The sequence below is a fragment of the Brassica napus genome, chromosome A3 (genome assembly GCF_020379485.1).
Source record: "Brassica napus cultivar Da-Ae chromosome A3, Da-Ae, whole genome shotgun sequence".
NCBI lineage: Eukaryota > Viridiplantae > Streptophyta > Magnoliopsida > Brassicales > Brassicaceae > Brassica > Brassica napus.
Genome location: NC_063436.1, coordinates 1,807,350 through 1,822,527, shown reverse-complemented (window position 1 = coordinate 1,822,527; position 15,178 = coordinate 1,807,350). Strand labels below are relative to the sequence as shown.

The 15,178-nt window shown below is 38.8% G+C and overlaps 3 protein-coding genes and 1 pseudogene across 3 annotated transcripts; all 4 read right to left on the bottom strand.

Moving 5' to 3' along the window:
• Window positions 1–601: 601 nt before the first annotated feature.
• Window positions 602–1,897, bottom strand: LOC106430191 (protein ENHANCED DISEASE RESISTANCE 2-like). Its single transcript, XM_013870963.3, has one exon. The coding sequence runs from the start codon at window positions 1,725–1,727 to the stop codon at window positions 816–818; it is 912 nt and encodes a 303-aa protein (XP_013726417.2). The 5' UTR covers window positions 1,728–1,897; the 3' UTR covers window positions 602–815.
• Window positions 1,898–3,622: 1,725 nt separating this feature from the next.
• LOC106443069 lies at window positions 3,623–4,906 on the bottom strand. The gene is made up of 3 exons (XM_013884673.3): window positions 4,671–4,906; window positions 4,517–4,596; window positions 3,623–3,923 (listed from the first exon to the last, which is right to left on the bottom strand). Exons 1-2 carry the CDS (start codon window positions 4,758–4,760, stop codon window positions 4,531–4,533), a joined length of 156 nt encoding a protein of 51 aa, XP_013740127.1. The 5' UTR covers window positions 4,761–4,906; the 3' UTR covers window positions 3,623–3,923; window positions 4,517–4,530.
• A 382-nt stretch (window positions 4,907–5,288) lies between these two features.
• On the bottom strand, window positions 5,289–11,574 carry LOC106443070 (annotated as a pseudogene).
• Window positions 11,575–13,361: 1,787 nt separating this feature from the next.
• LOC106441411 (histidine kinase 5-like) lies at window positions 13,362–15,078 on the bottom strand. The gene is made up of 2 exons (XM_013883231.3): window positions 14,306–15,078; window positions 13,362–13,827 (listed from the first exon to the last, which is right to left on the bottom strand). Exons 1-2 carry the CDS (start codon window positions 15,032–15,034, stop codon window positions 13,399–13,401), a joined length of 1,158 nt encoding a protein of 385 aa, XP_013738685.2. The 5' UTR covers window positions 15,035–15,078; the 3' UTR covers window positions 13,362–13,398.
• Window positions 15,079–15,178: the final 100 nt, after the last annotated feature.

The following is a 15,178-nucleotide window of genomic DNA, read 5'->3' as shown; positions in this document are numbered from 1 at the left end:
AGGCTCTAAATAATTTTTTTGTGAATATATGAAATAAGAAGTTTGATATACATTTTAAATGAATAACAAATCATTTTATCTGCAATTATATGTATATTATCTGATTTTTAAATCATGTGCATCATCATTATAAATATTTTGAATAAAATGATAGATGTAAATTACAAATATGAAATTAATTATACATATATTTGGTTATTTGTATATTTAATTTTTTTAATTTAATACTCGTTTGGGTATTTTACTATTTCGGTTCGATCAAGTTCGGCTACGGGTCAAGATAAAATGTTCAACCCTATGTGCAGGTTCGGTTTTATCGATATGATGCACTGCGAAAGTCATCACAGAGTAGATTATTATACAGCCCAACATACATGCATGGTTTTCAGCTCTCAGCCGTCAAAGCCCAAACAATCAATCAGCCCAACATACATACATCTTATTTACACTTTTCTTTTCTTTTTGGATTTCGAGGTGAAAATATCGCCAAGTTTTCAACATTTTCGCTTTTCACATAATAGTGACGAATCTTCTTCCCCCACGACTATAAAACATCATCACACGCTTTTTCTTCCGAGGAAAGTGGACTATTATCAAAAAGAACCCTCGAATTTCAATTTATTTTCATTAATGTACCATAAAAAATTCTCAGTAAAAATAAAAATTATTTACAACATCCTCCAAAATATCTCATGTAACATAGATTTGACTGGAGCTCGATGAAAACTGTTTCAGATTCTTGGATATTAGATTATACACTCAGTTACGCATTGACCTCTGGTTTGGTGAATTGTCCGTACTCGAATTCAAAATCGTCAATCCTCGTCCTCGTCGTGGTTAACTTTCGCCAAACTCAACGTTCTACACGGCTGCGACGCCAGTTGCTGAGGCGGCGGCGCGTCGACCACAAACGCCGACGACATTTCCATCTGACAAACCCTCACAGCTCCGATCAACCTCTCCGGCAGCTCCTCCTCCGTCTGCGCCTCCGCCAAAAACCCCATATCGATCGTCACGCTCGTCACGTACCCCAGCGCCAGCCGCAGAATCGCCGTCGCGATCGCCGAGCTGCATATATCGACGTCGATCTCGAAGTAGTTATCGCCTCTGTGGTAATTGCACGTCAGCGCCTTCCCTAGAAGGCACGCGCCGTAGTTCCCAACGGCCGCTTTAACCACCCATGGCCCTTTCACGATCCGGTTCACGATCTTGAACCTCTGGTTCCGGAACGAGTCGTCGCCGTTTATAAACCGGTGGAGGAGCGATCCGGAGGGGATCGGCTCCTCCGCGGCGAAGTAGAACACCGCGCTGTGGTGGTCTTTCCCCGGGATCTGGAGGTTCACGGCGAAGATGAAGGACTTGAGAGATTGGCCGCGTGATTGAGCTTTTCTGAGCGCGTGCGCCACGCGGTTATCGGGACGCGCGAGGACGTTTTCGAGTTTCGAGGTTGATTTGAGCCAGTCCATTCCCGCGGGAGAGAGGAGGTAATCTCCGGCGGGGGATTTTTGTTTTTTGGTTAAGTAGGAGTCGGAGCGGAGGGAGAAGACGTCGCCGGGAGGTGAAGCCCAGCCGTCGGTGCCTGTTTCGGGATCTACGCGGCGGAGGGAGCCGCCGTTGATTGCTTCTGCGATCCACTCCGGTGTGGCGGAGGAGGAGGCGGATCTTAACGGTTTTGACTTGGTATCGCCGGTGGAGCTGCGAAGATGTCGCTGCTTGGAGGGGCTCATGGTGTTATGGTATGGGTTTGTTATCTGTGGTCGTTGGCCTTTCTCTCTCTCTCTACCAAAGGGCGACTTGTGTGGTGTGACAAAATAAAAGGGGCTTGAAATGGCTTTGGAGTTTTATAAGAAAATTCCAATAGTGTCCTTGGCTTATCTGTATTTCATGTGTTTTTCTTAGTTAATGACTAACCATATGATATAATTCCCGATAAATTACTTGAATAATCAACGCGGTGGGAGAGAGTGAACAAGCTGGATGCAAGATCAAGAGAGAGAAAGGAGAGAGAAAGGAGAGAGAAAGGAGATCTGAGATTTCTCTCCGGCGTACGGCCGGCGCGTGAGCGTCCGTGCCGTCGCCGGAATCCTTATTCTTGTTCAAAGAGGTTGCTTTTAACCTCTTCTTCGTCGCGCCTCACCGATTTGCTTTGTCGGAGCTCTGGATTGGAATCATCACTCATCGGTGGTCTCCTCGCGTGGAGGGAAGACGCGGTCGCGTGGTGGCTAACGGCGTGAGAAGAGAGGCTTGCATGTGTCAGTGGTTTGTTTCTCCGGGAGGTGGAGGCTTCTTCAGCTTCGCCGCCGCCGGTTCTAGTTCCCGGGAAGGGGAGGCTTTCTCTGCTCCGTCTTCGCCGGTTTTGGCTCCGGAGGGTAGGGGCTCACATAGCCCTACGCTGTCGGTTTAGGTCCCTTATCTTTTAGGGTTTTGGTTTTATCCTGGTTTTATTATGATTCGGTTGGTTGTGGGTCGTCGGAGGAGAGGAAAGTTCTCCGGCGGAAAGAGTGGCGATGCATGCGACGTCTCTTCTTGAGGGTCTGTGGTGAACGGTGTTGGAGGAGATCTCGCCGCGGCGATTGATTACCTCCGGTTTTTAGAGACCCAAAGATGGGATGGTCGGAAGAAGATTGTCGGAGCTTTTGAGTTCCGGGGTGGTCGGAAGATGGGATGTTTGGATCTCCGACGAAAACGCGAAGCGGTGGTGACGTGGTGTCCTCGCAACACGTGTATCCTCGACGGCGAGGATGGCAACACGTGTCCAAGCAGCAGAGATGCTGGGATGCGAGGCGGCGAAGTCAATCGCGTGAAGGGTTAGGGTTTTCTTCAAGTTGGGCCGGAATGTGTGGCCCAGTTGAGAAGCGTGTTTGCCCCTTTGTTTCTATTGGGCTTTTGTTTGTTTTTTTATTTGTATTGGGCTTGGCCCATTTTTAATATTAAAAACCTTTCGACGGAAAAAAAAAAAAAAATCAACGCGGTGGGAGATATTATTTTTACTCTCATCAACAAAAATTAGAGATTTGTGTGTTTCTTCTTATGATTCTTTTTTTAATTTTATTTATTCAGTTTCATGTTTTCAATTGGTAAATAATTGCATTCATTTGGAATTAATGGTGCAACCACATGTTAAACCAACTAATTCATAATTATTGCACTTGGCAGCAGGCACGAACAACTTTTGTCGAGTTATTATTATTAACTTTTTAATATTTATACACGAAAATAAAAGCTTAATAGTTGGTGGAAATGCCATTTGTAGCTGTAAATCAATGATTTGCATATAGTATTGTGTTATTATATACTCTTGCTCTCTGTACTTTTGGTTGCTTTTCATCACAAAAGTTGCCTCCGAAGTCACCAACAAAGTTACGCGTAAAGAAAGCGTTAACGGATAAATATTTGTAGGTACAGTGACAAGCAAGTGGAAAACTTATAGTTGGATACGAGAACAAATCGGTATATCCACCGACCATTAGCTGATACACGCATTGGAGTCACCATGTGAAGTATACATGGATAAAAGATCATCAATTTGGCCAATTAACGGATGAATCATAAACCTCACGCATGACGCATTTAAAATTAAAAAAAACTACATTCTACAAAAGGAAATAAACAGGACAAAGGAAAATTTAATGAACTTGAATTTATAAGCACACCAAGGAAAAGGTTTGGTTTTTGTGTGAAGTTAATTAGCTCTCCTAAACCTGTCATGATTTGATACGTAGTTATTTAAATGATGACTACACAGCAAATATAAAATGGTTTTCCAAGACAGTTTTCCACTCATGGTTACATCTTGCAGCGGGATCCTTAAATGTCAGTAACTATAGAGATTAGACTACAACTCTGTCTTGATGAACACAACTGGAGAAACATCTATATTGGCCTTACCCGCAGACTATTTGTGAAACACCACTGAAGGATACCTGGCATATGAAACCATCTATTCAATGATTTATTATAGTAGTAGAGATCAGCAAGGTAGGACGCAAAGAATCTCAGCTTTATTTTTCAATGAGAATAGATGAACAGACTAATAAATCCAAAAAAAGAACAAACCAGAACCTAAGAATGAATTAAAGAATCCCTTCATTGTGTTCAATCCTTTACTTAATACATGTTAAAACATAGACAGAGACTTAGAGTTAGTGAAGCTGATCTAGCATGCAAACTATTTCCATCTTCTTTATGGAAAACTATCACATGATGACAACAATAGTCTTTGACGCTGAATGGAGCTCAAGAACTCAAATTAAACCATTAAGCACAGAGAATTCGTTTCAAATTTACTGGCTGCAGACATCAAAATACAACGGTGTAGTGAAACAAAACAATGAAAATCGTTACAAAATCTATTTAAAACAAACAAACAAAAAATTGCATAAAAAGTCGAGAGAAGCTACAAGCATAGGTGTAAACAGATATATGATCCATCCACCTAACGACATCTTAAGCTACAAACATCAGATCGGAAGCAAAACCCGCCAGTTTATGGAACTATGCAGCTTACGAAACCTACTCTCGACGGTTTCCTCAGTGAAACTTTCCTCTCTGACTCTGAGCTCGACGATCAGTCGCCAATCTGTAAATCCAGTAACCCTACCAACACACAAGAGGATCAACGATTAGAGAATAGAGCGTACAAAAGAGATATTAAGATCACGAGAAAGTACCAAGGCGATGACATGAGCTGCGGCGAGCAGGATAACCAAAGCCGGTACGAGATCCAGAAACCAAGGCCTCAAGATTTGCTCCTTCGCCATCAAAGACGATAATCGAAGCTTCCTTTCGATCTCAGAACGGATCGGTTGAGATTTGAGAAGCAGCTACTGTCGACTGATTTTACTGTGATCCCAAATCTCACTCTTCTTCTCCCATTGAAATGTTTAAGCTGCTGTTTGGCAGCAGGAGTAGATTCATCCTTACTCCGCTTAACACGAGAAACAATGGGCCTATGGAAGCCCAATTTGAATTCTAGTCCAAGAAACACAAACTAGGCCGCTGATGGTTTTTATCAAACCACGTGAGTCACGTGTTGAATTCTGTACATGCGCCATTGGTTTAGCTTTTTTCTAATTCTGGTTCTTTCAACTTTCTATAATTAGCATAAAATCAACCCAAACCATATTAATAGTTATCCTACATTTGGATTTGACTATATATATGAGGTTTTGGTTAATATTGTACTACAGGGATAATCTTGAGGCCCGGTTTTATATATGGAACTCGCAGCGTTGTGAACATGACGATCCCATTGGGAGTCTTTGGTAGTTTGGTTACAGCCAACCGAAATCAAGATAAATAAAGAAGACAAGCTTTTTTTATTGATAAACTGTACAATCTCTAAGAGAGCAAGCTAACTTTGTATAGCTCAGCTCTCCAAAACTTTTTTCCTAACACCTTTTATACACAACACATACACTTAATCTATACCAAAACTCTGAAAATCTCAGTGCAGATACTGTCGTAGACACTCTTTTAGTTTTTGCAACGTTACAGGTTTTGAAATAAAAGAGTCCATACCATTTGCATAACATTCTTCTGAGCTCTCTGCTAATGTATTTGCCGTCATCTGCAAAATTCCACAACGCATTTTACTCTTCAAAATTTTTTCAAGGTATGTATCCATAGTTCAGTGCAAAAAAAAACCGGGACCTAAGATCCGAACCGAAATAACCGAAACTAGAACCGACCGAAACCCTCAAACATGTGAATGGTTCCTATATTTCTATACCTGAAACGAAAATTAAACGGAAACTGATTTTCCCAGAAATTTTCCGGATTAGTGGCTATACTATCCGAAACGAACCGAATCTGAACCCGAAACTACTCGAGCTATATCCAAACCCGAACCAAAAATAGGTCAGATAGTAAATTGATCCTCTAGACCCTAACCCGAAATATCTTAGCCGAACTGATACCTAAAATTCCCAGACCTAAGAGATCTATGTGATGAAGAAGTACTAACCGCTATTATAGGCAGCCGGTTTGTGGAATGCACACAAGCTTGTTCATTCTCTGATATCTTTATATCTACTCCAGCTTCTATTGCAGCATCCCACTTCCCAGATTCTTCATATGAACGGATCAGTCTCGTAGCTTTTAAACCATCCAGAACTGGCATGCACACATCCTGTGAAGTGTGAACTCAAATTAAGTAAGTTGAAAAGGATTTTGAGTTTTTGGATCTTTAGAGAATTGACTTACCATTAGCACCAAATCATAGCTGGAGTCTTTAATGGCGTTTATGGCTTCAACTCCATTATTAGCAATATCAAAGGTATAGCCTAACTGCTTCATCATAGACTTTGCAACCATGATGTTGATTTTATTATCTTCCACTAGCAAAATCTTTGGCTGCTTTGATGTTGTTTCCTCTTCCCTACGAGATGAAACTGTAAGCTCTGACTCCATTTCTAATGTTCCACCTCCTGAGCTAGCTTGTGAACTGCTACAAGATTCTGTTTCCTTAGAGAGACATGGACCATAACAGGTTTCATCCATGTAACCATTGTTTTCAACCTGAGTCGTCTCACTTTGTCCAGTGTTGTTAGAAGGTTCGGCTACAAAGCCGTTGACGAGTTTAAGAGGGCTAGTGAGCATGACTTTATGAGGTAAGAAGTTATTATTGCCTATGACCGGTCCTCCATTAGAATATATAGAACCAAGAAGCGGTTTAAACTGGAAATATCCTTCGGTTGTGTCGTCTGGTTCTGGTTGGTGATGATCCACCATGTCAGAGAAATCTTGATCATCCGAATGATCATCTGATGTTGCAACTTTGTACGGTAATATGAACGTGAACGTTGAACCGGCGCTGACCTGGCTTGTCACTGTAAGTTGACCTCCCATCAACTCAACCTGTTAAACAAACAACAGAATGGTTTGCCTCTACTGTGATGAATAGTTTTAAAACCTGTGTTGTGTAATGTGAAGATTAGTTTACCAGCTGTTTACAAATGGCGAGACCGAGACCAGTTCCACCGTATTTGCGAGCGTGATCAGCGCTTGCTTGCATGTACTTCTTGAACAAACAAGGAAGTGCTTTTTCTGCACAAAGAAACACCAAAACATGGACATGGTTAATATTTAATAACTATAGCTTATACGCCTGCGGGTTCGGTTTCTTCGGTTAGTTCGGGTCAGTTAATCGGTTCAGATTTTGGTTAGTTCGGTTGGAATTTTGGTTGAAATTAGTACTGTTTGGTATTTTTTCTTTTTTTAAAAAACGAACTAACCGGTTAATGAACCAAACCGAAACCAAATATTTTTTAGTTTCCTAACTGAATCGAATCTTCTAACCGAACTAACTGAAAATCGGACTTTTCGGTTCGGTTCGACAGGTTGGGGTAATAACAGCAGGTCTAATAGCTTAGCTTGAGTTTTGTTCTTTTCGAGGTTCTTGAACTTGCCTGGGATTCCAATTCCAGTATCATAAACGTCACAGCGGATCCAAACCGAAGTCTCTGTCTCAGTCAAACCGTTTTGTTCTTCAGCGTCTGCGTTTAGCTCCATACCACTCGCAAAGGATGGTTCTGATATCACTTTGAGTTTGATCCCAACCTTTCCTTCATGTGTAAACTTAATAGCGTTGCTGATCAAGTTGGTGAGAATCTGCCGAACCCTTAGAACATCTCCAACTACCTAAACATTAAAAAAAAAGTTAGATTACAATGACTTTGCCACGTTAACTCTTTTCAGACAATGTGTTGTTTGTGTGTTAACCTCTATAGGAACTTCATCTGTAATGTTTCCTTCCAATGTCAAGTCCTTTTTCAGTGACGCAGCAGCTGTCTGAAGCACATGCTTCACCACTTCTCTTGGTCTAAACTTGGTAGCTTCTAGTCTCATCACACCTTAAAAAAACACACAAAACATGTCATCAAGAATCTGAAAAAGATGGGAAACACAATTTGAAAAAAAAAAACATTGTTATCTTACCTGATTCAACCTTGGAGAGATCAAGAATATCATTAATCAACTGAAGCACCAAATCTCCAGAAGACATCATAACAGTCAACAACTGTCTTTGCTCCTTATCCAACTTTGTAGTAGAAAGTATCTCAGCCATTCCCACTACTCCTGACAACGGTGATCTTATCTCATGTGACATTGTAGCTAACATCTGCTTAGCTCTCATTGTCTCCTCTGTAATGTGAATGGTCTTGTTCAGCTCTGATTCCATTGCTTTTCTCACTGCATTGTCTTCTCTAAGTTTAGCCATTTTTTCTCTCTTCCTCACCTGATCAGTTACTTCCATTCCCATGTAGTTGATACCGATTTTCTCACGAGCTTTGTTGTAAACAGGCTCAACGTATATCAAAAACGTCTTTGATCCGAATAACTCTGTCTCAAATGTGATCTCTCTCTTTGAAGCTTTGCCTTTCTCAAGAACCTCTCTCTTGAAATCTTCAGACTCTTTCACTCCACCTCCATGGAATATCTCCACGTCTGTCTTCCCCAAAATGTCCTGAGACAGTAGTAAGAAACACATGTTTGACTCAGACACACTTTCTCATGAGAATCATCAATCCGGATCCGAAGAACAAAACCATACCAAACTGAAATAACCGGAACCAAACCAAAATTCATAAATAACCGGACGGATATTATATCTCTAAAACTCCTGGGTATCCAAAATTTTAAAATACAAATTCTATATCTAAAGCATTAAGTATATTTAGTTTTAAATAACCAAATATCCTAAACATACTATTTATAAACATAATGATCCAAAATTTCAAATTACCCGAATATTTTTTACTCGAAATATTTAAAATCATCTGATATTTTTATCCGAATAATTCGAAGTACTCGATATTTAACCTAAAATCCAAATTATCCGACATTTTTATCAATATAATCCAAAATTATCTGAAAAATCGGAACCGAACCGGATCAAAAAAAAATCAGATATTAGCTGGTTCTCAACTTTGCTATCCAAATCGAGCCTAAATAACCGAACTGAAACTGACCCGTATTTTGTAAATAACCAAACCGTTTTAAATCTCTAGAACCGAAAAAATCCAAAACCAAAATACCCAAACCGAAAACTGGACATCGATGCCTAATCCAGAACAAAGAAGAACTCTTACCTGCTCTCTTAAGGTAGGAAACTTGTTGTAGATGAACAAGTAACGCAGATCTTTATCTTGATGTCCCATAACAATAGGTGCATTCTGAAGTATGAAATGCAAGAACCCTTCAGCTCTCTTGAGATTCTGAGTCAACTCTTCAACCGGTGCAGAGTGACTCTCCATAGTCTTCAAACTCTCGTTCAGCTTCTCAATCAACCTCCTCTCTCTCTCGGTACTCGCTTCAAGCATCTTCTCCAAACTCAACGCCTTCTGTTTCCAGTATGCAACCGTGTCAAACTCCTCGTCGATCTCAACCCTTTTGCTACCGATCAACGCATCACGTTTCTTGTGCTTAAACCTTCGGAACAAATGGCTCGTATCATCCAAAACAGGAACGTTCTCAGGCTCTTGGCTCTCGAAGTTATGCTCTTCTATGATCTTTAGCTCTTTGGCTTCGGCTTCTTCTCTTTGTTTGGTGAGGATTTTGAGCTCTTCTCGTAGTAGCTTAACCGCGTGGTCTTGCATATACTCCCATTGTTTCACTAGGTTGGTTAGCTGAGAGGTGCCTTGGTCTGTCGTGTTCATGAGTTCGGGTAAGCGTTTTAGATCCGCCATGGTGCGTTTCTCGGCGATGTCGACTTCTTTTAAGGTGTCTGAATCTCCCGCGGGTTTCTCGACGTTGAACTGGTTGTTGTCTGCTTGGGTTCCGACATCTTCTGGCCACATGGATGACAAGACTTCGATGTCCATCTCTTCGGTCTGATCAGTCTCCATCTCGCAGACCATTTGATCAGAGTTTTTTCTTTTTATCAAAAAAGAACAAAAACACTCTTAACTCAAAACAGCTTTTTTATTTAGACAGAATCTTGGTCTGATCAAGAACCTGTATCAACGTTTCAGACATTAGTCAGTACAATCCATCTCCGACCAGAATCTTGATATTTATGAAAAATGTACTAATATTCGAATTGAAATATTGGATCATAAAGTCACCTATCAAACATGTAATAAACGTAAAGAAGTTAGAAAAAAAAAGTGGAATAATCAAAAACTAAGGAACTGGGTTTTAATAAAGATGAAACCTTTTGAGTTTTGAGCTATGATCGGAAAAAGAAACACAAATTGCAAAAGCAGCCGGGAAAGAAGAAAAAAAAAAGCTAACCTTCACCGGCTCCGATCACTGGGAGATTAACAGAGAAAGAAGGAAGAAGAATGAACAGTAAATAGATCTGAAGAGAGTCTCCTGGGTAGAGTAAATAAACTTCAAATGATGAGCATTGGGAAGATTAATTAACCAATGAAGAGAAGAGAGGGTGCATGTGAATTGTGAAAGATAGGATAAAATTAAAAAAAATACGCGATTTTACGGAGAAGAGGAGAGAGAGCCATGTGCTTGCCCCTTAAGACAGAGAGGTCAATGTATATTATATTCCTCTGTTCTGTTCTGTCTCTCTCTCTCTCTCTCTGTTTTTTTTCACTCGAGTATTCTAATGGCGACTCTCTCTCTCTCTCTCTCTCTCTTTTTTTCTCTCTCTGTGTGTGTGCACGTTTGTTTTCTTTCTGAGACCGAATCCAAGTACTCGAATGACAGAGAAATTAACACGTTTCGATCTGTCTCACATTTCCACAGCTCTGTTCTTCTTTCTAGTTACTCTGTTTTTTTTCTTTCTTGCGTTTTTATACCTCAAAACGGCGCGTCGACGTCACACTCCGACGTAATTAAGGGCTCGCTTTTAAACAACATAATATGATCACTTCCTTGTAATGGTTCCATTGTGATTTTATGAGTAACGAGAACTCCTGGCTTCAATAACAGACTACATTAGTCGTTAAACCGTCTACATATTGGCGCGTTAAAAGTGCTATAATGACCATTAGTTCACAATTTTAGCAACTTTCATTAAATTAATTGCCAAATTTTGTTAATGATCCAATAGTTATAGCAACTTTCACTAAATTAATTGCCAGTTTTTGTTGATTATCCAATAATAGACTACTCGATCAAATTAATGGAGTATAGAATTGCCGTTGGCTATAATCAGAATGGGTGTTCCACTACTCCACCATTAGTTTCACCAACAACTCAACTTGGCTTTTAAATGGTCACAGTGGACTACTGCTTTTGTCACTAATTTATGTTTTTATTAAGACTTTTTTTTTTGCACGAAAGATTATAGAATTAAAAAAGTTTTATTTTGGCCGTTACAAGACCAATCCTCTCTGTACACTTCATGATCGTCAAGATGGATTTATCGAAAAAGTTCAATACTATGCATTCACAGTATGATATTTATAAGACTTTTTTTCATTAATTATTACACCCGGATAATACAGCGATGATATAAGTTAACATGTTTGTTTTTGGCTACTAAGCATTTTATGATTGAATGGTGGGAATACTATAAGAAATTGCCTTTTTTTTTTTATTTCCCAGTTGTCAATACAATAAATAACGAATTAATCATTTGTTTTCTTGGTTTTTGTACACTCTTTCCAAAAGAAAAAAAAAAGCTAATCATGTGTGTGTTCTATAGTCTATAGAATGTCAATGAAAGTACACAAATATTCGAATTAGGTCGGTCGGGACATTCATGTTTCAATGAACATCAAAGCAGCAGCACATGTACCACAATGTATCGGAAATATAATAATAATCATCAAATCTTAAAACTATATTCGTCAGTTCAATTTCAGTTGTAAAGTATGATCAATCATTTGAATCTTGTACACTAAAGAAGAACAACAAATTTTATAACAATAAATAAAAGGCCCAATCGTCACAGTTCAATAGCGCGACAACAACTGTAATGGTTAGTTGTGTAAATCAATCACATTTCTATATAGTTAAATTTAATATTATAAAATTAACAAATTGTACATAAGAAATAAATAATCCGAATTATTGAATGAAATGGTCTTTTAAATTAAATTAAATTAAATTAATAAGTAAAACAGCTAAGCCATTTCTGGGTCTAGTCTTCCTCCCCCGATCTGGACGGCGCTCGGGGGCTTTTGTTTTAACTTTTGTCCCGTCCCGTAGTTGCTAGTTACATAACATGTGAGAGCCACATGCACCACGTCATTCTCTAGTTGACAAGTGGAAGTATCATTGACAAACACGTGGTGTAGTTCCATTTCAAATTCTGACTGTGTTTTGTTTCCTCTCGCGCCAAAATGGACGGTCGTTGAGGATTAAGATAATGCTATATTAGTATTTTACGAATGTGGAAAAAGACGAGAATGTGGAGAAATTAACTGGATGGAGACACCAATCCTTAATTAGCGGATGTGTTTATTAATTTAGTTTAACCCTCGATTAAAGCATGACCAAGCTTTCTTCCTAATTATAATTACGGAGTACTACTTTTCATATGTGTAATGTGATCCTGAATTTAAGAAAGTGAACACATCAAAGTAAATATCAGAGAAATTGCACTAATGTCTTGTCTATAATTACAATCTCTAAACAACTATATCTCATTGTAAAGAAAAACAATTTTATCTCGTTAGACATAATCCACTTTTTTTTTTTGAACGACAGACATAATCCACCTAAGATTAACATGGTTACATGTTTTAGAAACTTTTTGTTGACAACTAAAACAGAATATAGTATATTAGTTAAATATGACCAATACTTTCAACAACATTATATTAGTTAAATTTAAAATAATATCCGAGTGAAAATGTTGTCCATGAATCTTTATGTCTTAGCTTCCCCAAAAGGAAAAAAAAAAATATGCTGGATGATAAGATAAGCATACATTGACAAACTTAAATCAAGGTTTGATATCGTTATATTGTACCATACAATTCGTGTTTCAATAGTTTCGTACAATGGATTTGTATTACTCCAGTCTCCAGGTGCAAGTCCATTACAATTATTTCATACTATTGGTTCCATTATTGAAAAGATTAAACTAAAATTAGAGAACTAGTCCTGAGAAGGGCCCATGACACAGTTCTTTACATTTGTTTTCTGACAACGAACTTTTGAGTGACGTAATCATAAGCTCCAATCACTAAAGTTTTTGCATGGATAATTTTTTTTTTTTTTGCATGGATGGTTTTCCGAAAGACAATTCAAAGTGGGTAACATAACTCCGGGATTCCATACCATCACAGTAATTTCATATGTACTAGCAACATTGCTTTTATTTTTATATTTACAATTACTTCAACTAGGATCTTTTTACGTGAAATATTATACTGGTGGACCAACAAAACAAATATATATCATAATTAGGCTAGGTGCAATGTCTCTCATAATTGAACTGGACCTATTTGTAGATAAGTTTAGTTTAATCTGTAACTCCTTTTACAGCTACTCTTGACTTCGAAGTTTCAAATGCGTAAATTCATGGAGAATATGAATGAAAAACATAGCAACAAAAAGCAGAAGAAAATTCATTCCGTGGCACAATTTTAACACTGTAATGTGGATGGTCTTGTTCAGTTCTGATTCCATGGCCTTTCTCACTGCTTTGTCTTCTCTAAGTTTAACCATTTTCTCTCTCTTCTTTACCTGATCAGTTACTTCCATCCCCATGTGGTTAATACCGATTTTCTCACGAGCTTTGTTGTAAACAGGCTCAACGTATATCAAAAACGTCTTTGATCCAAACAATTCTGTTTCGAATGTGATCTCTTTCTTTGAAGCTTTTCCCGTTTCAAGAACCTCTCTCTTGAAATCTTCAGACTCTTTAACTCCAACTCCCTGGAATATCTCCACGTCTGTTTTCCCCAAAATGTCCTGAGACATAAGAAACACATTCTCATGAGAATGATCAATTATCTGACAAAACCGATGTTTAAAAAATCGTTAGACGATAACTAGGTGATCTGTATAGGCCGATTAGCGGCTAATCGTATTATTCGGGGTCTAAGCATGACTAGGTGTTAACAAATTGATTTATTTTATATATTTTATATCTATATTAGATATTTTATTTTTAAAGTAATTATACCTGGACAAAATAATAAGAATTAGACATACAAAAATAAGAAATTAGATAAACTTGTAGATTCACACTAACATTATTGGTTGATTTGACAGATCTAAACCAATTTAAATCAATTTAACCCTATTTAAACTGATTTTAGTCGGTTTAGAACCATTTAAACCGATATGAAACAAACACATAAACCGATATGGACGATTTGCCGTCTAGGCAGAGGTGCATAAGTCGATTTTTAGAATACAGAACAAAGAAGAAACATCTTTATTTTACCTGTTCTCGTAAGGAAGGAAACTTGTTGTATATGAACAAGTAACGTAGATCTTTATCTTGATGTCCCATAACAATAGGAGCATTCTGAAGTATGAAGTGCAGGAAACCTTCAGCTCTTTTGAGATTCTGAGTCAACTCTTCAACCGGTGCTGAGTGACTCTCCATAGTCTTCAAACTCTCGTTCAGCTTCTCAATCAACCTCCTCTCTCTCTCGGTACTCGCTTCAAGCATCTTCTCCAAACTCAACGCCTTCTGTTTCCAGTACGCAACCGTATCAAACTCCTCACCGATCTCAACCCTTTTGTTGTGCTTAAACCTGCGGTACAAATCGTTAGTATCGTCCAAAACCGGAACGTTCTCAGGCTCTTTAGTCTCGAAGTTATGCTCCTCTATGATATTTAGCTCTTTGGCCTCTGCTTCTTCTCTTTGTTTAGTGAGAATCTTGAGCTCTTCTCTTAATAGCTTAACCTCGTGGTCCTGCTTGTACTCCCACTGTTTCACAAGGTTGTTGAGTTGAGAAGAGCCTTGGTCAGTCATGTTCATGAGTTCTGGTAAGCGTTTTAAATCAGCCATGGTGCGTTTCTCAGCGATGTCAACTTCTTTTAAGGTGTCTGAATCACCGGCGGGTTTCTCGATGCTGAACCGGTTGTCTGCTTGGGTTCCAACGTCTTCGGGCCACATGGAAGACAAGAATTCGATGTCCATCTCTTCTGTCTGACCAGTCTCCATTTCTCAGGACAAAAACACTCTAATTCAAACCGCCTTTTTATTTAACCAGAATCTTGGTCTGATCAAGAACCTGTATCAACGCTTCGGAGTCAGTTACAATCCATCTCTGACCAGAATCTTGATCTTTATGAAAAATGTACAACT